The sequence below is a fragment of the Microtus pennsylvanicus genome, chromosome 15 (genome assembly GCF_037038515.1).
Source record: "Microtus pennsylvanicus isolate mMicPen1 chromosome 15, mMicPen1.hap1, whole genome shotgun sequence".
NCBI classification, from domain to species: domain Eukaryota; kingdom Metazoa; phylum Chordata; class Mammalia; order Rodentia; family Cricetidae; genus Microtus; species Microtus pennsylvanicus.
This window is the reverse complement of record NC_134593.1, coordinates 19,253,048-19,275,617: the sequence shown is the minus strand read 5'-3', so window position 1 is coordinate 19,275,617 and position 22,570 is coordinate 19,253,048. Positions and strand designations below refer to the sequence as shown.

The following is a 22,570-nucleotide window of genomic DNA, read 5'->3' as shown; positions in this document are numbered from 1 at the left end:
CCCCTCCCCCCACTCCTTTCCCCCTCCCTCTCCAGTCCAAAGAGCAGTCAGGGTTCCCTGCCCTGTGGTAAGTCCTAGGTCCTCCCCCCCTCCGTCCATATCTAGGAAGGTGAACATCCAAACTGGCTAGGCTCCCAAGCTTCCTGAAGTGTGCAGTTGAGTCTTGAGAGATGTAGGTTCCCATGTGATCACTGTCACTCTCCAGAGAGCTCCCAGGACTCCAGAACATTCCGTCATGTCTCTTTGCCGTCAGCTCCCACCTCCTCCAAATCCTTCTAGAGCGATGGTTTCTCAGAGAGCACGTGACAGGACTCTTTAGTGTGCAGAGAGATTCTTCTATGTCATGTGTGCATTTGGACATCTTTGGGTTCTGTATCTACGTACTCATTCAAAATAGAAAAAATGCACCTGCTACTCAACATACATGTACTTTTCCTTAACCATTATAGCAGACAACATGTCCACAGCATTTACAGTGTATTATTCCAGACATGCGCCACAGTAGGGCAGGCATAAGCTGTCTTAGTTAGGGTTTCTATTGCTGCGATAAAACACCGTGGCCACAAAGCAAATTGGGGAGAAAAGGGTTTATTTGGCTTAAATTACCATATCTCTGTTCATCATTGAAGGAAGTCGGGACAGGAACTCTCAAACAGGGCAGGAGCCTGGAGGTAGAAGCTGAGGCAGAGGCCATGGAGGAGAGCTGCTTACCGGCTTGCTCCTATGGCTTGCTTAGCCTGCTTTCTTATAGAACCCACAACCGCTAGCCCAGGGATAGCACCGCCCACAGTGGGCCCAATCCCTCATCAATCACTAATGAAGAGAATGCCCTACAGTCAGATCTTATGGAGGTGTTTTCTCAATGGAGGGTTCTTCCTTACAGATAGCTCCAGCTTCAGTCAGTTGGGAGCTGCCCCAAGTCGGTGCTGGGAACTGAATGTTGGTCCTCTGAACACTAGAAGAGCGATACACATTCTTAACCACTGAGTTACCTCTCCAGCCCCTAGAATATTGAAGAGGAAAGAAACTCGTGCCTGCTAAAACATACAAGGGGGTTTGTGGCCAGCTGTAGTAGCCGATACCCACATTTCCACTGCTCAGAAGGCTCAGAAAAGAGGTCAAAGTTCAGGTAAACTTGGTGGATAGCAAAATCACTTTTTTTTTTTCTGAGACAGGGTTTCTCTGTGTAACGGTCCTAGCTGTCTAGTTCTTGTAGACCAGGCTGGCCTTGAACTCACAGATATCTGCCTGCCTTCCCCTCTGAGTGCTGGGATTAAAGGTGTGCGCCGCCACACCCCAGCTGCAAGATCATATTTTTTTTAAAAACATCATAAAAGCCAGGTGTAGTAGTGTATGTCTCAGATAGCAGAGACAGGTTGACCTCTGAGTGAGTTCCAGGCCAGCCAGGCTATAGGGAGACCCTGTCTCAACAACAACAAAAGCAAAGGGCTGTGGAGGTAGGTATGGCTCTTGAAGTTAAAGAAATGGGCCCTGGAAAGCCACCAGGAATGGCCTCTTGTCCTCCTTGTTACTACTCTGACTGCAGGGCTTCAGCCATTGCGCAGCCTGCTGCACTTTCCTCGGCTAGGAAAAGAGTGGTGTAGCGGCCACTGTCTGCCTGGGTCCAGAGTCAGCGGAGGTGAGTTACAGAACACACACCCTGAGAATGAGATTACTCACAGCAGGCCGATGGCTCATGTGTGTTCACATACCTGCAAAGTGGCCAATACCCAGGGCCATCTTTCACTCTGCATTCCCGGTTCGGCCTTTTCCGTACCCTCTCTGACTTGTACCCATCAGGACTACTTCATGCCAACTCTGGACTTTTTCCTCTCCCAACCTGCAGCTGTATTCATCAGGACTGGTGGAATGTGAAGATCATGGTCACCTGAGTAAAGCCAGAAATTTTGATGTGAAATCAGTGAAAAAAGAGTTCAGGAGAGGAAGAAGATTGGTAAGTTGACATGTTTTTATTACTCATACAGAATGAGTCTTGGGGGCTGCAGTTAAGGGAAAGTCTATCCGGGACTAGAGAGATGGTTCAGCAGTTAAGAATGCTTGCTGCTCTTCCAGAGGGCCCGAGTCTGGTCCCCAGCAACCAAATGGCAACTCACAACTGCTTGTAACTCCTGCTTGGGGGTATCTGACACCTTCCTCTGGCTTTCACGGGTGTCTGCACTAACATACTCACTCAGACACACATACACAGAAATAAAATAAAAATTCTCATTAAAAAAAAGTCTGTTGATAAAGTGGGGTTAGAGAGACATCCTGGAGAGCTGACAGCAGGACAGAGAAAGAGACTCAGCTAAACTCTGTCTAGTTACCACAGACTACCCCACCCGTCAGTCCAGTAGGCTTACGATGTTTCGGTGGAGAGAAAACACTCCAACCAGACAGACAAGGCCCTTGGGGGGGTCATTTCACCACAGCAGACCTCAATTTGAGCAGCTCAACAGCACCATTTAGGGTCTTCCTTCTGCTCTCCTACCCCCAAGGCAGCTAGCAGGTCCTCTGGCTGCCCTGAAGTTGCAGGCGGTAGAGCTCAAGCCTCTATCCTTCTGTCTACGTGGTTGCAGTCTTTCTGCACCAGCAGCTGGGCTGCTTATCACCGATCAGCATCTACCTTGGAGCTGTGGTCATGGGGGCCTATCCAGGAAAGGACGGCTCAGACCGTATCCTCCCGGGTTCATTGGGCCTCCAGGCTTCCTTTGTAAAAGTAAGATGGTAAGGATTTGAAATATTGAAGGATTTAAAAGAGTGTAGATTAATAAACAAGATAGCAAGTCTGAGTGCCTCATGGCTGACCACAACCACTGTGAAGTGCTAATGACTGGGGACATACAGGTATGTGCTTTGTGAAGTGTCAGGGTCTGTCCCAGCAGGCTCTATTAAACTCTCTGATTACACAGTGGCAGGACCACCTCAACGGACACATTGCTTTTATCATTTGCTAATTGTATTTGAGGGAGTTCATGGATAGTTAGGGAAAGGTACTGTTAAGATTCTGGAGCAGCGGTTCTCAACCTGTGTGGGTCACAAGCGTCGGAAAACACGGAATTCTGATAGTCTTAGAAACCACCAACCATAAATTAGTTTTTGTTGCTACTTCATAACTGTGACTTAGCTGCCGAGCAGTGTCTCGGTTCCTAAGACCATCGGAAATACGTTGTTTTTGATGGTTGCCACCCGCAGGTTGAGAACTGCTGTTCTAGAGAGTGCCTACAAACAGCCCAGCTGCAGAATGAGGGCAGCTGGGTACAGGAGAATGCCGAGAAAGAGGTGGTTACACCTGAGCTTCCAGAGGCTTCCCTAGTGGGAGAACTTGGAGATGCAGGGGAAGGGAAGGGTATCTGGAAGGAATGCAGTCATGTGAGGTGGTGGTTACCCACTCACTGGCAAGCGTTTCCAGAATCTTGCTACCTGCACAGATGCTCGATGCGTACTTCATGGGGGAGACAGGTCAGTCCCCAGGCAGTAATAGAACAGATGTGTACATTAGTATCCTCCATGGGAAGGCTTCCCCTGAAACGGGGCCTTTGAACCCTTTCCGAGTGTGGAAAAGAAAGATAAGGAATTCCCAAGAGAACTATTTCGGGTTATGAAACACTATGACCAAAGCGAGTTGGGGAGGGAAGGGTTTATTTGGCTTACACTTCCACATCATCATAGTCCATCATGAATGAAGTCGGACAGGAACTCAAACAGGTCAGGATCCTGGAGGCAGGAGCTGATGCAGAGGCCATGGAGGAGTGCTGCTTACTGGCTTGTTTCCCATGGCTTGCTCAGCCTTCTTTCTTATAGAATCCAGGACGACCAGCCCAGGGATGACCCCAGCAATGGGCTGGGCCTTCTCCCACCAATTACTAGTTAAGAAAATCCCCACAAGCTTGCCTACAGCCCAGACTTCTGGAGGTTCCCTCCTCTCAGATGACTCTAGCTCGTATCAAGCTGGCATAAAACTAGTGAGCACAGGAACCAATGTGCAAACGTGTTAAAGGCCAGAAGAAGCTGGGGACACTGGATCACTCAGCCTGGTATGCTACTGTTCTCTTTCCCGGATCCTCACTCCTCCATAGCAAGGTCATCGCCTCTCAGTGACAAGGGTACAGCTATGTTTCGCCATCACAGGCGACATTTCTGCTTGACCTACCAGTGTATCTCTCAGTGTATACTGATAGTTCAGAACTCCATCTTAGAATGCTGGCCTGTATGGAGAAACTGTCTCTGGAGAAGGCTATGCCCATTTAAGCTTCTGTGTGTGTGGTGGACAGTTTCTGCAGAGAAGCAAGCCTCACCTTGTACCTCCAGGATCCCTGGAGAGGTTAAACGTGATTCCTCTCCTCTTTCCATCCCAGCTAGAGCAGTTCCTCGGGAAGCCCTTTGCAGTCTGTGGACCACATCACAGTCCCAGCCCACCAGCATGGCACCCCTTCCTCAGTCAGTGTGACCAACCTCCCTCTCTATGATCTGTGTAGACGGAGTAGCACCAGCCCTCACACAGTGCAGCCGCTGGAGGAAAGTCCCCTCTGCACTGATGCCCAAGTCACAGCTACAAACTGCAGCAGGGCCTTGGCCACTTCCTGTTTTACACCTCGCCTTTCGCAGCTGCTCCTCTGAAACCTCTCCCCACCCAACAGCAGGCTCAAGGGGCCATTATTCATCAGGACTCATCACTCATGCACACCACACATCTGCTAGTACCTTATTTCTCTTTCCGAGAAAACAGGCGTTTCCTGCCAGGCTCCTCCTTCCCATACGGCCCGCCATTTTCTACTCCTCTGCTTGGCCGAAGAGATCTGGAGACCCAAACCTGTGCTGGGCTCCTTCCATGGATACCTAAGACAGCTCTCATTCAACTGGCTAAGAGCATCACCCCCCCCCATATAAACCTTTACCCCCCCTCCAAAAAAAACCCTAGCACCACCATTCATCTGCCCTCCAAACTGTAGGCGTAAGGGTCATCTTTCCCTTACCCCCTCCTGCTTGATGCCTCTTAGGTACGTCCTGCATCCTCCGGTAACTTGCCTCTCAACACTAGTCCATCACAGAGAAGGGGCTGCTGTGGTTCTCCAGAGCTGCCAAGGGCTACCACTTGGTTTTTCTTTTCCACTGTCCCTACCCAGTTTATTCTGCTCCTCCAAGCTTGTTCTCTGCATGGCAATCAAAGAAAATATTGATGAGTTTATGTCATCTAGGTGGAAAAATAAACATCTTCATACTCTTGCCAACCCTATATGACCCGGCACGTTCCTGACATTGCGGCTCACTGTCTGTCCCTCAGTGGCAAGAGGCCATCCTTCTTGTCCTTCTAGTAAATTTGCCAGTGGGGAGGCTCATCTTTCTCATCAAGCCTCAAAGACCTCTGCTTAGAATATTTCTCTTTTGGTTTTTTCCTTTCTTTTTTTTGTGCCAAAGGCTCTTAGTATTTAAGCTTCTGCTTCTCTACTCCTCTGTTCAGAGCTGACACCTCCTTGGTCTGAAGTTTGAGAACATGGCACTACTGCTTTGCTTTACCCCCACTGTTCTGAGTTGATTTGTTGCAGTCTGGGAATCAAACCCAGGTCTTGGGCTTTCCAGGCAAGAGTACTTCTGCTGAGCTGCAACTGTGTGACATTTGAAATTTTGCTTTATTAGATCATGTAAATTTTCCTCCCTGCCCCACTTATTTTTTTATTTATTCTTATTTTATTTATTTATTTGTCAACTTAACAGAAGCTAAAGTTGTCTGGGAGGAGGACTCTGAATTGAGACAATGTCTACAACTAGATTGCCCATAGGCAAATTCTATAAGGCATTTTCTTTTTCTTAAAGATTTCTTTATTATGTATACAACATTCTGCCTCCATGTGTGCCAGAAGAGGCCACAAGGTCTCATTATAGATGGCTGAAAGTCACCATGTGGTTGCTGGGACTTGAACTCAGGATCTCTGGAAGAACAACCAGTGCTGCTCTTAACTTCTGAGCCATCTTTCCAGTCCCAGGGCATTTTCTTAATGACCGATGTGGGAGGGTCCAACCCATGGGGGGAGGCAGGTTGTCTTGAATTGTGTAAGAAAGTATACTCAGGGCTGGAGAGATGGCTCAGAAGTTAAGAGCACTGACTGCTCTTCCATAGATCCTGAATTCAATTCCCAGCAACCACATGGTGGCTCACAACCACCTGTAATGAGATCTGGTGCCATTTTCTGGCCTGCAGACATACTTGCAGGCAAAACACTACATAATAGATTAAAAAAAAAGAAAAAGAAAGTACACTGAGCAAGTCATGAGAAGCAAGTCAGGAAGCAAGCAACACTCATTCATGGCATCTGGTTCAGTTCCTGCCTTGACAGTGCTCAGAGATGGAATATGACCTGGAAGAATAAAATGAAATGAACCAAACCCTTTCCTCCTCAAGTTGCTTTTGGTCACGGTGTTGATCAGAGCAATAGAAAGCAGGCTAAGACAGCCCCTCTAGATTGAGTGTAACTTTCATATGAGCAGGTACCTTCTCTGCCTTCTCTACTCCTGTCTTTCCTTGTCCTAAAACAATGGCTACAACATCACAGCCATCATGTCTTCAATAACCTGTGCAGACTTTACCTGGGTAAATCTTACTAGTCGTTTGCATTTCACCTTCCATGATTTACTACTGCTGTTTTTCTGTGGTCCACACACGTGGTACTATAGTTTGACTCCGACTCGGCTACCGAGGGCAAATCCTTCACCACTGAGCTGCTTGTCTACCCCTTTCCCCTTTCGTCCTTTTCCAACCAGGATCTTGTTAAGATGCTCATCTTGGCCTTGAACCTGCAATCCTCCAGCTTGCACTTCTTGGAGAGCTGGGAGTGTGAGTGTGCACCACCATACCAGGCTGGGGAGTCTAAATCGTAACCCTCTAATTTTCTGTGAATACTTTCCTTCCTGTCTTTCCTCACCTTTAACATCTTCAGGTTTTACTCGTTCCTGTAGGAAACAGAACCACCAGCCCTTATGCTTTTCTTTCGGGGCTTCTGTTTGTTGCCCGTGTTTCTTTATAGCTATCCTTTGCTGTAAAGCCATGCTTTCTCCTACTGTATTTCTTAGTTTTCTAAAATATGTTCATTCTTCTTCTAACTTAAACCATTGCAGAACTGACAGCAAGTGTATTGTGAGGTAGCAGTCTCATGCAGCTACACTGTTAAGCAGGCAGCTTCACAATTAAAAATAGCCGCTCCTGTATGCTCTGATTTAGAATTCTACCTATATCTTAATCTTGTTTTTCAGCTACATTCGAATTTTCCTTATGTGCTTGCTTGTGCTTACCTGGGACACCATGAGTGCCGAGTGCTGTCTCTTGCTTTATGGCATAGTCTCATTGGCTTGGAGCTCATTCAGCCGAGGATGGTGCCAGTCAGCCTTGGTCGTGGCTGGGTTGCCTCTCATCAACAGCATAAGAACTAGCACTGCTTAGTAGGTTTCCTGGAGCTACACAAGGCCTAACAATCTCTATGTCATCTTCATATAAAACCCAACAGGGAAATAAGAACAAGGGAGCAAGAAAAATACTGTATTGTTGTGTTTTTGTTTAGTCTCTACAAATTTGAAACAGGTTTCCTTTATTCCATAATATCCCCAATAGTAACTCAGTAGAGCAGTCACCACCACCCCAGGGATGAATGTCTAAGAGGAAGTCATAGCAAGTGCCAGCTGAGGTCACACATCTCAGTGGCACAACCAGGAGCCGTTCTGGCTTCAGGTTCTGGGTTCCCCAGCCAACTCCCTACCTAGGGATAAAGAAGTCTGCTAGTTTTGCTCTTTAGAAATCACTATTAAAATGGAAAGGTTGTTTTTTGAAGCCATCTACATGTTCTTGCATTTACATGGACCATGATGTAACTGTCTATGCCATGTCTTATATTCCAGTTGGCTGCATTTTTGCTGAAACTTCCACATGGGTAGCCAAATCTAAGTCACATTTAGTGTGGGTATGGAGGCTGGTATATACCAGTGACAGCCAGGATAAAAACGCAGGGCTTCTGGCGTAAATGACATTTAATGACATTCTTATTTTTTTTAAAAAAAGATTATTTATTTATTTGATTTGCACTGGTGTTTTGCCTGTATATACTCTACGAGAAGGTGTCAGATCCCCTGAAACTAGAGTTACAGACAGTTGTGAGCTGTTATATGGGTGCTGGGAATTGAACCCAAGTCCTCTGAAAGAGTAGCCAGTGTTCTTAATCACTGAGCCATCTCTCCAGCCCAACATCCTTCCTTTTTATCAAAGAAACAGGTACTAACACAGTCTGATCTATCCTTCTACAGACTTGCACACTTTGTAATAAAAAAGGAGCCACTGTGGGGTGTGAAGAAAAATCCTGTGTGAAGAATTACCACTTTTTCTGTGCCAAGAAAGACAACTCAGTTCTACAAGTTGATGCAGTTAAAGGAACTTATATGTAATTATGTCCTTTAAAACTACATGGTGGAGGGGGTGGGTATGAATGGCTAGATTAAGACATACTTCTTTTAAAAAAATATTTATTTATTATGTATTCAGTGTTCTGCCTGCATGTATCCCTGCAGGCCAGAAGAGGGCACTAAATCTCATTACAGATGGTTGTGAACACATGTGGTTGCTGGGAATTGAACTCAGGACCTTTGGAAGAGCAGACAAAGCTCTTAACCACTGAGCCATCTCTCCAGCCCCTTAAGATACTTCTAAAGTTTAGTTTATGCAAATGCTTTTCACATGAGAACAGGACTGAAGTCACCCACCAGGAACTCCGCTTCATGACATTTCTGCACAGAACCGGAAGAAGGCCACTCAAGGTTTTCTTTGTACTCTCTTCTTCCTGCTGGAGAGGCTCATTGTAGGTAGCATGGCCTCCTAACCGGTCACTAGGAGACAGGAGCCAGTTCATGCCTGCTGTTCTGCAGCAGGAAGATCTCCCTTCGGGTCACATTCACGGGCACAGGCTTAGGGGTCTATACTTCCACCTGGTGGGAATGAGTTCTCTTCTTCCAGTGTTGGACCCACATAGAGAACTCAGGTTCCGACCTGATGGCAAGCACCTTCACCTGCTGAGTCATCGCACCAGCCCCCCCCCCCCCCGCCCAGTCATTAGTTTTTAAAATTCCATTCAGTTTTGCGCTGCACTTTTAATATTTGATTTGCTGTGAAACTTATACGTAGTTATATTCTTGGAACTTCACTTCCACAAAGAACTCGCTTTACTATTAGTCTTAAATTAATCAAATGAAAGAGACCGAAGACCCTGCTGTATCTACTTTTTGTTTTTGAGACAACATCTCACTAAGTAGAGCCTTGAACTCTAGGAGGTGCCTTAAAAGTTTCGCTTTGTTTAACTTAGACCATTTCCATAAGGAAGAGGCAGGCTTCTCAGCAGTTCACATTTGAATTTAAACATTGAGGTGCAGAGATTACCTCACAATGGACTAAAGGACACGAAGGTAGAATGAACCTAGAGGGTGTCACAGGTTAGGGGAGGGACAGAGAGAAGCCACTGTGAACACTAGCACATGGGAGGGGATAAAGTAGGAGGAAGGGACTTTGCCTTGACTTGACTGACCCTGGGGATGGGAGGACATTGTGGGAGGGTCTATTCTAAGACTTCCTATAGTTTTTTACATGTTTAGAAAACCTGTAGCCAAACATGGTAGCACATGCCTAAAGTCAAAGCATAAGAGGTGAAGACACAAGTTCGAAGTCAGTCTGGGGTTACAACTTGAGACCAAATGCGAAGTACTCAGAGTATCAAGTCTAAGGGAGAGGAGTCTGAGCTGGGTGCTGCTGGGGAGGGTGCATGGAGGAACCTGGTGCAAAGGGGAGGAGGACATTAGGTCCCATAGGGCTAAGACAAGGCAATCCCAGGAGCCAGGAAGTCCCTTAGAACGTCAGCTCTCTACCCCGCTATGATGCTGTCCTGGCGACACCCTTCAAATACAAGCTCTGTGAAGATGTGCTCTGTGAAGGCGTGTTCTGGTCTGGAAAAGTCCTCCAGATTAATGCATGTGCTTCTGTGTTAGCTTTCAAGAGCAGCAAAGTTCTGGGTAGTAAGACTGAAGCTTGAAGCCCTCAGACATTAGTTCTTTAGACATCCCTCAGCACAGCACAGGAACTAGTGCTGTTCAAAATACTGAGAACAGAACCCGTTCTAATGCTCAAAGGGCACAAAGATATGGCCCAGTCTCACCCACACTTGATGTGGGTCAGTCATTTTACAGACATACACACATTCTTTTTAAAAACAAATAGTTTAGCTGGTGTAGTGGAATACAACTGTAATTCCAGCACTGAGGAGGCAGAGGCAGGCGGATCTCTACAAATTAAAAGATTCAATGACTCTGAAATTCTGCACTTTCAGATTGTTTTGCCAACAACATGCTCCAGAACTGCCAGGGACCAGTCAAAGTGGTAAGTTTCTAAAGTAGGCTTAGGAAAAGTTATTTAGGCAAAACATGAAATAAGCTAGTTTCTTCTCAGTTGTAATTTCATGTGTACCTGTTTGTATGGATACCTTAGGTGACAGATGGTTGTCAAGAGCCACCATGTGGGTGCTGGGAACTAAACCTGGGTTTTCTGGAAAAGCAGCAAGTGCTCTGAAGCACTGAGCTAGCTCTAGTCACAGTCATTATGTGTTCAGGTCATTGGAAAGCACCATGAAAGGGTTGTTTGCCATCACTGACAAGGGATGAGGGAATGATGATAATACGCACGCGTGTGTGTACATATATATATAACACACAGAGAGAGAAAGAGAGTTAGTTCGTTCTAGGCCAGCCTGAGCTACATAATTAGATCTTATTTCAAACAAAATTAACTCACCATACAACTTTGTCCCACTTCCTAACCACATTGTTAAGTACACTTGCTAAAGAAAAATCACTGGGCCGAAGAACACAAATGGTAAAACTCTGGCTAAGCAACCACTGCTAATAATCTTCTGAAAAGCCAACTCTAGATGAGGAAAATACGAGTGCCCAAATCCCTGCGAGCATTAGCTAGAACAGCTCTGAGGTGGACGCGCATTACTGTATCTTCTCAACACCTGCCTATGACCTGAGCTAATTTTCCTGTTCAGTGAAACACCATCTATCTATACCACTTATCAATGTTATATTAGCTTATGAGCTTAGAATTAAAACTAACCCTTTGTTGTAAGTTCACATACCCAAGTCCAAATTCACCCAGTATTCTGATTCTGTAGCAACTCTTGGCATATATTTTTTATTTTATGCAAACAGGAATCATATATATATATATATATATATATGTATGTATGTATATGTATATATATATATATATATAGGTATATAGCGTCTCTGTGTTGCCCCGGATATCCTTGAACTTGTTCTGTAGACCAGACTGGCCCTGACTCAGATTTCTCCTGTCTCTGTCTCCCGGGATTAAAGGTGTGCACCATTACTACCCAGCAATCTTTTGCTTTATATTCTATGTTTTAAATGGTTTCTATTTTAGCTGAGGGCCCAAGCTTACAAAAGAAGAGAGGAAGGAAGAAACGCCTCCCATCAAGCATCCCCGAACAGGTAATTTGACTTATAGATCTAATTTCCTCACTTAAAGTTCTCACTTAAATTTTGAACACTTTTCAAATCATTGGAGGAGTTGGCATTTGCATACCACCCTTCATGTGTGTTGATGGAGCTGAAGCTAGTCTTCAGGTAACATCTTGGAAAGAATCTGGATGTGTCAGTATACTGAGATTAGTAAGATGCTAAAAGCTCAAGAGATGACATTATTCCCTTGGCTTCTATCAACCATCTCTTGGCACCATTTTAGAGAAAATATCCAACCTTACAGGATACTTAGCTCTAAACAGGCTGAGATAACAGACAAGCATTCATTCAAAACCAAGTGTTTTCCAGCTATGTGTCCACACTTGGAGCTACATGGCCGAATTTCTAATTTTCAAGTTCTAGATTAGTAAATCTAAAATGTAAAAGAATTGAGAGATTTGAAACAATATTTTTTTTAAATATTTATTTATTTATTTATTATGTATACAATGTTCTGTCTGTGTGTATGCCTGCAGGCCAGAAGAGGGCACCAGACCTCATTACAGATGGTTGTGAGCCACCATGTGGTTGCCAGGAATTGAACTCAGGACCTTTGGAAGAGCATGCAATGCTCTTAACCACTGAGCCATCTCTCCAGCCCATTGAAACAGTATTTCTATCAGTTCATATAAACTAAGTTAGTACAAGATAGCAACCCTTCCTTCTTATTGTTCATTCAGGCGTTGTTTTCCCGGCCCCAGCCAGCATACCCCATAGGTTTTATCTATTTGAGAGTGCCATTTGGATCCTGGAGTTTGCCAAGACTAAACAAAACAAACAAAAAGTTTGCCTAATACAGATCTTTTGTTACATTTAATTAATACAATTAATTATATAGCAAAACATTTTTATGTGGTATTCAAGGCCAACATGAAGTGTGAGCATAATCTGGTTTTCTCTTCTAGCCAACAAACATGAAGTTTAGTAGATTCAAGAAACGCATGACAGAAGAGGCCCTCGACCACAAAGGTTTGTTTTCAGTGACAGTTGTACCAACATGGTGGCCTCCAAATACTTATAAAAATGTTGGCCCATTTATTCTAATGCTGGTGTTAGACTTTTGTCTTTATTCTTCTGGACTCTGGTACCTGGCATGTCTTTGTTTTTATCACTACTATGCACTCTATTAGAGCCCTGCACATGAGATTATTTGAGTTGGAATGGCCTACTTCTCAGTCTGAGGCACAATTAAAAAGGAAGGCAGGTTTGCCTGAGGTCAGAATTCAGTGGTGTGCTACCACTCAGGTGACAGGTGGCCTCTGATCTCTGAGAAGGGGATGTCCTTATAACACAGTATCTGCCACAAAAATGAGGGCTGTTACCACAAGCACTTGAAGCTAAATTTTACAAAATCACATGTATTCCAAATATTACTATAAGTAGAGAAAAGTTTTCATTTTTTTGTGCCATTTACTATTTGAAGTACGAAAAATCAGACAATTTACTCACCCATCAACTGGTAAAGTATAGAGGAATCACCATATAGCACGAACAGCTGCCCTAAGACCATTTCCTGCTAATGATGCGTTCTTTGTTCTTAGATGCAACTGTCAAAGTTCCTTTTATTAAGAAATGCAAGGAAGCGGGACTTCTTAATGAATTATTTGAAGGGATGCTAGAAAAACTTGATTCAATTCAAGAAAAGCTCCTGAATGAGACCGCTTCAGAATCAGGTACTGAATTGTTTAAATGTAAATGAAAATGTAAACATTTTCTTTCCAAGCTTTTCCCTTCCCTTCTTTACCCCATTCTTTAAGAACACTCATTGTGGGCTGGAGAGATTACTCAGTGAAGAGCACTTACTATTCTTGCAGCAGACCCAAGATCAGTTCCTAGCGTCTACATGGTGGCTCACAACAGTAACTCCAGTTTGGGGGAAACCCAACACCCTCTTTTATCCTTCAGGGTCACTGCATGCACATGGTACACATATGTACATGCAGACAAAAACACTCATACGCATAAAAACTACATCTAAAAAAATCAAGTTATTGCCCTATCTACTGTCCACAAGTCATGAAAAGTCAGATACTTTAGTGACGAGAAAACTGCATGAAAGCCCGAAAAGCTGTTCCTCAGAGGCTCCCAGAGTCATTGCAGCTGGTTGTGTTGTCGCTGCTATAGTTGATGTTTTAAAGTATACTTTTTAAAATATGTTTTAATTATGTTTATATGTGTGTGGGGGTATGAACATGGGGGTACAAGTGCCCATAGAGTTCAAAACTGTCTGATACCCTGAAGCCAGAGTTGTAGACAGTTGTAAGCTACCCATCATGGGTGCTGGGAAGCAGCCTCCAATTTTGATGTGCCTCAAATTCTATTCCTTAATAAATGAAGGGTTTAAAAAATTATTACAGGGCCGGGCGGTGGTGGCGCACGCCTTTAATCCCAGCACTCGGGAGGCAGAGGCAGGCGGATCTCTGTGAGTTCAAGACCAGCCTGGTCTACAAGAGCAGGTTCCAGGACCGGAACCAAAAAAAGCTACAGAGAAAGCCTGCCTCGAAAATTAAAAAAAAAAAAATTACTACAGGGACTGGAAAGACAGCTCCGTGAAGAACACATACTATTTTTGCAGAGGATCTGGGTTCAGTTCCCAGCACCATGTCTGTCAGCCTAAAATTGCCTATACCTCAAGCTCCTGGGGATCTGACACTCTTATGGACCCTGAGGATACCTACACCCATGTATATGTGTGCGTGTGCACGTGCACACACACACAAAATAAATCTTTAAAAAATCGTATTGTGCACCTGACACAGGACACACGTGGAGGTTAGAGAACAAGCTGTCGGAGCTGGTTCTACTTCCACCGTGTGGGTTCTGGAGACTGAACTTAAGTCACCAGGTGGTAGCAAGCACCCCTACCTGCTGAGCATCGTGGCAGGTCATGGAGTAGTTCTTTAGATCAACTCTGTAACAGAAGTTTCTTTCTTAATGAGTTCCTAAGGAATCAAAAGGTCCACTTACAGCGTGCAGGTATATAGTTACTGTGACCTCTTATAACCTACAGAATGAGCTAAAAGCTTTAGAGTTCCTTGTTAGGGGAATCTGGATATTTCATACTGTGACAATGTAAAATCTGGACTTACTTAAAAACAATTTATGATAAAACCAAGAGATAAACTACAGCTAAACATTTCCAAGAGCTCAATAATGCTTACATAATGCTTACATTCTGAAGGCCAAGAACTCTCAAATTTGTGGGTGCCTCATAATCAGCTGGGGGTTCCCTGAAACATGGGCATTTCCCCCCAGAAGTTCCAGCTGCACAGAGATGCTGAGCTGATGCTTCTCATGGGTTCCCTGACGGCTCTGCACTGTGCTGCACTCCTCCTCTGCTTACTCTTCCTTATGGGGCTATGTTCTCGTCTCTCCCCGTGGGATTTAGTCACAATAAAATTAACATAGGAAGTTGTTTCTCCCTCTAGACTATGAAGACATTGAAACTTTACTATTTGACTGTGGAGTGTTTGAAGACACATTAATAAAATTCCAAAAAGGTAGGTGATTTATAAAATGATGGACAGTGTTGATTGAGAGACATTTATGATTCAGATCAAAATGACAGGTGACCAAACAATAATCATGACTTCTAAGACAGTTTTTATCTAATGAAAAGAGCCCATTACAAAAACAGCATGACACACAGAGAAGAAATACATGCAAAAAACCGTAGTTATACACACACACACACACACAACCACACAGATGATAGAAAGACCACACCCTAGAAACAGCAGTGATTTGTAGGATTACATACACTTCTGCTTTCTAGGGAGATACGCACATGCTTCTGTAACCAGAAAAACTGACTATAAGGCAGGAACACAACATGCTTTTGACTCTAAAATTGCAGAGTATTTTAAGCCATGTATAGACAGGCAGAGAGACATCCTGCAACCTCTCTGCCCTCGGGAGCAAGACAGAGGCAACAGTGACCCACTCTGCAGTGTGCCTCCCTTGCACTTAAAGAAATGTCATTTCTTTTCCTAAGGTTTACCTTCAGAGCTCATCTCCTGAAGCAGCGAGTACTGGAATCCTAAAATTCATCAGGGGAAAAAAAAAGCAAGAATATTGTTTTGTTTTTGTGTTTTCTTTATTAAAAAAAGGTGATGTAGGTAGCTTGGTGTTGTGGTCCACACCTGTAATTCCAGCAGTTGAAAGGGTGAGTGAGGTAGGAGGATTGCCAGCCTAGGCTACACAGTGAAACTGTGTCTGAAAAACCTAACAACCACGCATTTATTATGCCCCCCCCCTCAGTACTAAATACCTCTGTGTGCTGCACCTATGGACTGGGTGAGGGCCAGATTCCCACAGGATTGGTAAGAATAGCTCATCTCGTTACTGCATAACACACTGCCCTAGACTGGTCTTTTCTACAGGTGCGCCTATCAGACATAATGATAAGACAGCAGGTTTTTCTGCCCAAGTCACCTCAATACTCACAGCCTCTCTCATTTTGCTTTTCTGTTACTCATTCCTATTCGAATTCTGAAATATTCATTTTTAGTCAGCAGAAAAATTACTTTAAAAGTTGCTTGAGCATGTCTGCTAATAAGAATAGTTCAAAAGAGTCTTCAACGAGCTGTGTTTCCTTTGGTAATGGCCTTGCCAATTGGTATGAAAGTTCTATGTCTGACACATGTCACACAGCATATGATGTGGTTTCCTCAAGATCCTAACCAGGACTGCACGAGAACCTGTGGGAAAGGCCAACACCTGACACAGGCCCTTCTGGCCTGGCTGATCTCACCCAGTATTTCAAGCTAACTGCGGGTGTGTGGTCCCTCTGGCAACAATGAATTCGAAGCTTCAGCTGTGAAACTTTTAGAGCTATCTAAAATGACCCTGGGAGGTTTCCATAGGAAAGCCTTTTCCTCCCTAAACACACCCACAGCTGTGATGTAACCAATGTCCTTAGTGCCAGAGATGTGCTCACGAATGAGTTTCCTTGGCAGTCTAGCTACATCCTCTAGTCTCTGACGAATGATGCGTGTAACCGTGTTCTACTGTAAAGGAATGCACACTCACGTGATACACGTTGGGGTTCTGTAGAAAGGAGCTGTGGGCTGCATTTCTGCCACCCGTCTCCCGGCTGCCTGGCTAGCTTATGCCCCGAAATAACAACACACAAATTGTATTCTTTTAAACACTGCTTGGCCCATTAGCTCTAGCCTCTTCTTGGCTAACTCCCATATTTTGCCTAGCCCATTTTTAGTAATCTGTGTAGCACCAGTCTTACTGGGAAAGATTCAGCATGTCTGACCTGGCGGCTTGCTTCATCGCATCTGCCCTGGAGAGGAGAGGCATGGCGTCTGCCTCACTTCCTCTTCCTCCCAGCATTCTGTTCTGTTTACTCCACCCACCTATGTTCTAACCTATCAGGCCAAGCAGTTTCTTTATTAACCAATACAAGCAACGGATCTATGACACTCCCACATCAGGGTTCCATCCTGAGTCACAAAAGGAAGCAAAGACGTGGGAGGAGCCGTTTCTGTTCGTACCACGGTCTTCTCCTTTGAGGAACAACTAACTACCATGGGGTGTATATCTGAACTGACTCAGATTAGAGACAGTACATTATTTCTAATCAAACTAGTGCGTAAACTAAAGATACTTTATTTCCTTTCAAAGCAATAAAGAGTAAAGCTTGTGAACAAGAAGAAATGCAGAGGCAGCTGAAGCAGCAGCTGGAGGCACTTGGGAACTTAGAGCAAACCTTGTGCTCATTTCAAGAAAATGGAGACCCGAACCACTCAAGTTCTACTTCAAGAGTCTCGCCATCTTCCCTGTTCGAATGCGAGGACTCTGACTGAAACGCAAGTAGGCTCAGAAGACAGGCTGTGACAGATGCAAAGTCTTCCCTCCCCATCACCCGCTACTGCTCATGGCTATTTTATACCTGACTGGGTGTTTCTTGTCACCTCTCGTCATCTCACTTGTCCTCCTTTCTCCTTGTTAGTAAAAACTGTTCCTCAGGTCAACTGGATCAGCTGAGAACAGATCTTCCCATGTATTTGCCAAGGAACAAGGAAGTCTTATGTATTGGTTGATGCCTTCCCTACTCACCCCAGTCAACTGCAGCAATACCAGAGCCTTTGCACATCCTGCTGTGAAATCTTAGAACTCTTCCTTGCCTCTGCTGGCCCTCCAGGTCTCACAGTAGTCTCCTCTCAGTATTAGTAACTCCATTACAACAGAGCAGAAACTCATTCCCATGGCTTGCTTACTGTTAACCTGGGTTCCTGCTCTCTACATTTCCAAGACTTAGCGTACTCAATAAATGTTTGTAAAATACACTGTACAGAGTGGACGGTTTATTTAATACAGTTCACAGCAGCCTCAGCTGTAACACTGTAGAATGCACTGCTGTTTTAATGATTTTATGGGTCTTCGTCAGTCTTTTTAGAAGTGTCTTTTTGGTCACAGTTATTATTACAAGGGCATGTGTTGTCTTCAAGACAAGCACCAACATTTGAAACTTGGCTCTCTGAATAAGAGCACCATTAGGAATATGGAATGGGAAAAATGAAGACTTTTCCCTTCCTAACAATAAGCAATTCAGATCTGTATGCCCACATCACTCTTGACCCTTGACTCCTTCCCATTCACATTTCTCATTTCCTACCATGATCCTCTCAGGTCTACATTAATGCTACCAACAAACCAGTACGGGACTGAGCCGTGTCTCCAGCATGGTGTCGAGTCTGGAATCATTCCTGGTGCAATACTGTGGTTTCCAATGTCACTTCATGAAGGGTGAACTGGAATGACTGCAATATGACCACCCGTCAGAATGAGCTTGGAATTTTTATATTAAAGTTTCCCCTTCTGCCTTACAATTCAACTTTAATTTGTTAATCACAGTAAATTGTATGGCACAAGGAAGCACCAGTTGTTTGGGTTCATATTGTTTGCACATATTGGGCAAACTGATCAAATAAGCCTGGCTCTTTTACTACTGGAAAATGAGCCAAATAATCCCAGCCATTATTTCTATATAAGAAAATGTATGGAAGCCCAGGGTACAGAAGATGGCACTGTGGGAAGTAACATTAGGGACTGCACACACATTCCCTTATTCAATGATGAATTTTGTAAACCTAGGGGGAGGCACATAAACTGTTTTATAGATGAGCTAAAAACAACCCCCATTCTACACAAACCAACTTCTGAACAATTGTTGGGTCAACTCCATTTGTTTCCATTATTTAAAAAAAAAAAAAGACGGTGAGATGGCTCAGCACTCACCTCCAAGCTCGATGACCCGAGTTTAATTCCAGGAACCCACACAGCAGAACTGACTTCCACAGATGCCCTCTGATCTCCACAAGAGTGCTATGACATGCATACTCCCTGTGTACAAAATTAGCTTTAAAAAACTTTACAAGCCGGGTGATAGTGGCACACGCCTTTAATCCCAGCACTTAGGAGGCAGAGGCAGGTGGATCTCTGTGAGTTCGAGACCAGCCTGGTCTACAGAGCTAGTTCCAGGACGGGCTCCAAAGCCACAGAGAAACCATGTCTGGAAAAACCAAAAACAAACAAACAAACAAACAAAAAAAAACCCCAAAAACCAAAAACTTTACAAATATCCTATTATATCATTGATTGTTAACCCAATCTCCACTTTGCCCTAATAACTGCCATGTATAACAGGGACAGCGGCTACTACTTTTCATCTTTAAGTACTTCCAATTCAAATGCATTTCCCACTCTGATAATTCAACTATACTCTTTTAACAAAAATAAAATCTTTGGGTTGGGGTAGTTGAGAAGTAGTCGACACATTCATAGTGGTATCTTATTTTTATTCTAATATGGTTTACTAAAATTGTGATATATGTAACAAAATTTACCATTTCAACCCTTTTAAGATTATCAACTTCTTTGTCTATGAAGCTTTGCTAACTGTAAAAATAATCTGTGCTTAATTCATACAGCTGTGAGACTCAAATCCTGTATGTGAGAAAAAATATAGTTCAGTAACATTAAATGTAGTCAAAAATTATCATTCATCCAAAACATCTTCCTCTTGTAGAACAGAAAGTACCCATGTAAGAGCTCCCTCTCCCAGCCCGACAACCACTCTTTCCACCTCTAGGAACACATAATTGTCTTTTTGTGACTTGACTTTTTTCTTTTTCACTTAAGTCCACAAATTAATCCATGTTGTACCAAAATAACAAGTTCCTCCCTTTTCCAGGATGTATATACTACTCTACTTTAAAGGGAGAAAACAACCACAACTGTACACGGCCTGCCTTAAGAGATTATTTATTATGTCATTCAAGAAATTACACAAATGCATCCTAAATACTTGAGTATCAAACATTGTTCCAGTAAGTTTAAGGATACAGTTTAGACTATTTTAAGAAACTGTGACTTCTCTGGCTTCCATTATTGCATCAGAAGAGTACATTAGTTTCAAGAATAATTTTTGTTTTCTATGATTAAAAACAAAACCAAATAGAAAAATAAAAAGATTGCATTAAAAAAAATCCTCCAACCCTTCTGAAAGGACTTGCTCTTTCACTGCCATACACTCAAGCCCCCAGTAAGCTGAGAAGTGTGTCTACAGCTGTCAGAACTCAGTAGGTTCTTGCCAGGTGAATTATCTATGGATATGGATTTATAGCTGTAGTTTGTGCTTTTCTGTGGAGAGGTTTTCAAGTAAGAATAGTAAACATATTAACGTTACCACCTTGGGACTCCAAGTCTAGAGAACTGTGGTTATTCAGATGGCCTATTCCAGCAAATTGTATCAATGTGCACTCGTCATCCCAGGAAGGAAACTGTCACTGAAGAGCCAATTCTGACTTACCAATACACCAGGCAACAGTCACGTGTGACACGATCAAGAAAAGGGGACGTTGGGTTCTGGGTTGGCATGTGTCTGGCCTGTCAACAACTCCTGCCTTTGGTGCCTCCCTCAGCGCTCCGCCCCTCAGCGCTCCGCCCCTCAGCGCTCCGCCCCTCAGCGCTCCGCCCCTCAGCGCTCCGCCCCTCAGCGCTCCGCCCCTCAGCGCTCCGCCCGACACATCCGACTTAAAGCACTGCTGCACAGCGCCCGCAGCATTTCCTCCCTGTTAATTGGCTCTAACGCAGCCTAAGGCCAGAAGGTCCTCTGTAAGCAGGAAACCGAACACACTAAGGGAACACACACACATAAAGGAGTTCATGGAGCAGAGAGCAGACAATGGCTCAATGGGCAAAGCTGGGACAACAACATTCTACACCCCAGTAACATTCATAACCAGACTGAAAGACAAAGTCTTTTTAAATGGTCTTTTTAGGAAAACTATGACTTTGGGAACCCTATTTCAAGGCTAAAATAAGCCAAAAAGTATTCCTAACACAAGTAAAGCAAGAAAAACACAAAATGGGAAGGTGAAGTTTCAAATAAATTTGTGATGGAATGTGGCCCAGACTCCCCGGCACAAAGTGACCATTCTGAGTCCTGTAAGAAAGGTGGTTTTAACAGTCATGTCAAGTCACAAAAGATCAGATACAGAGAATGTGTGTGTTTACAGGGTGAGGCTGAGGGGTAGTGTGTACTGCACTCTCAAATGCAACCTAATGAAACACTGCTGAGAGTGAGTGTGTCAGGCTAAGTCCAGAATTAGGAGTTCTAAACCATTCTCCTTTACCAAACAAAGCTTCTTTTATCGTGTCTCACAAGTAGTTCTAGCCATTACTCTTTCGGTACCTAATCTTTTAATTTTTATTACACTTTTTTATTGTGTGCATGTGTGTAGTCACGGTGCATGTAGAGCGATCAGAGGACAACTTTTAAAGTTTGCTCTCTCCGGCATGAGGGTCCTGGGGACTTAAGTCATCAGGCTTAGTCATAACAGTCTTTACCTGCTGAGCCATCTTTCCAGCCTGAGGTGCCCACATCTTAAGAGAATCTCAGCAAACCTCAACACTTCTTGACTGTTTATGTGGGTCTGATGCATATTCGACAGTATTTCTTGAGAGCCTCCCACAGTCGGGTGCCCCACAGGGAAGGTGGTGACAGCGAGCAGCACTCAGGAGCAATGGCAGGGCTTGTCCTCCACATGCAGTGTGAATAGGCGTGTCGCCAAAGGTCCAGGAACATCTCACCAGCATCCTTAGTCCCAGTTCAAAAGATCCTCTCATCAAAATTAAAAAATCAAAAGCAACTAAGCTTTCATCCTTTCAGAGCATTCAGCCAAATGTAAGGAAATCCCATTTCAAGTACACATATCCAGAAAAAAGAGCTGTGAAAAACAGGCTCATGAAAAGCATCCTTCATATACTCCTACTGTCTCTGATGTGACAAAAGAGACCTGGCGGGTTTTACCTGCAGTCTCACATCACCCACTCACACCCAGCCCAGCAGCCTTGGGTTTCAGTTCTTAAAGGCTCCACATTTACTGGCTTTAGCAATGAACTCCTTTAGCAGGGGGCCATCCATTTGCCAAAATGCCGCAGTCTGTGTAACGTCTGTCAAATGATTGATGCAAAACTTAAAGCAGAATTCTTCTAAATCCTGGACATACACAACAAAAATAAGAACAGGAAGAGGCCTTTGTTTATTAACCGTGAACTGTTTCTCTGAAAATCCCCCCATCCCAATTCTCTCACCCATCCCAGAAGAGATACTTGAGACCAGATAGCTCCCACGAGGCAAGCAGGACTGCATCTCGTCAGAAAACCGCCTGCCATCCGCTCACCAGAGGGAAAGCATGGTTTCTGTAACCCAAGTGTGACACACAAGCAAAATCATCGGCGGCCTTCCATGCCTGTCACCTGGCACAAGTATCTCAAGACACTGTACAAAGCCCAATGCCACTTTAGTCCATACATATTTTGTTACATTTAAGAAAACAAAATATGGGCTAGTTTAAAGAACAGGTTTTAGGAAACAGATGAAAATTTATGGTCTACCTAAAATTATATTTAAAAAGAAAATCTCCAAAACTTTATTTTCATGGTCTAATAAATATGAATTTATCTTTATAGCCCCCACTAATATGTC

At 43.9% G+C, this 22,570-nt stretch overlaps 2 protein-coding genes across 8 annotated transcripts in view; one reads left to right on the top strand and one right to left on the bottom strand.

Moving 5' to 3' along the window:
* Window positions 1–17,864, top strand: part of Setdb2 (SET domain bifurcated histone lysine methyltransferase 2) — a 63,829-nt gene extending 45,965 nt beyond the window's left edge. For both annotated transcript variants that reach the window (XM_075949922.1, XM_075949921.1), the window contains 8 exons: window positions 1,847–1,954; window positions 8,290–8,423; window positions 10,353–10,402; window positions 11,468–11,535; window positions 12,471–12,534; window positions 13,107–13,238; window positions 14,994–15,065; window positions 17,200–17,864. In XM_075949922.1, coding sequence (XP_075806037.1) covers window positions 1,847–1,954; window positions 8,290–8,423; window positions 10,353–10,402; window positions 11,468–11,535; window positions 12,471–12,534; window positions 13,107–13,238; window positions 14,994–15,065; window positions 17,200–17,381 — 810 coding nt within the window. In that variant the 3' untranslated portion in view covers window positions 17,382–17,864. The remainder of the gene's footprint in view (window positions 1–1,846; window positions 1,955–8,289; window positions 8,424–10,352; window positions 10,403–11,467; window positions 11,536–12,470; window positions 12,535–13,106; window positions 13,239–14,993; window positions 15,066–17,199) is intronic.
* A 1,962-nt stretch (window positions 17,865–19,826) lies between these two features.
* The window catches only part of Rcbtb1 (RCC1 and BTB domain containing protein 1), a 43,087-nt gene continuing 40,343 nt past the window's right edge, over window positions 19,827–22,570 (bottom strand). For all 6 annotated transcript variants that reach the window (XM_075950161.1, XM_075950160.1, XM_075950164.1 and 3 more), the window contains one exon: window positions 19,827–22,081. In XM_075950161.1, the coding sequence (XP_075806276.1) occupies window positions 21,941–22,081 (141 nt within the window). In that variant the 3' untranslated portion in view covers window positions 19,827–21,940. The remainder of the gene's footprint in view (window positions 22,082–22,570) is intronic.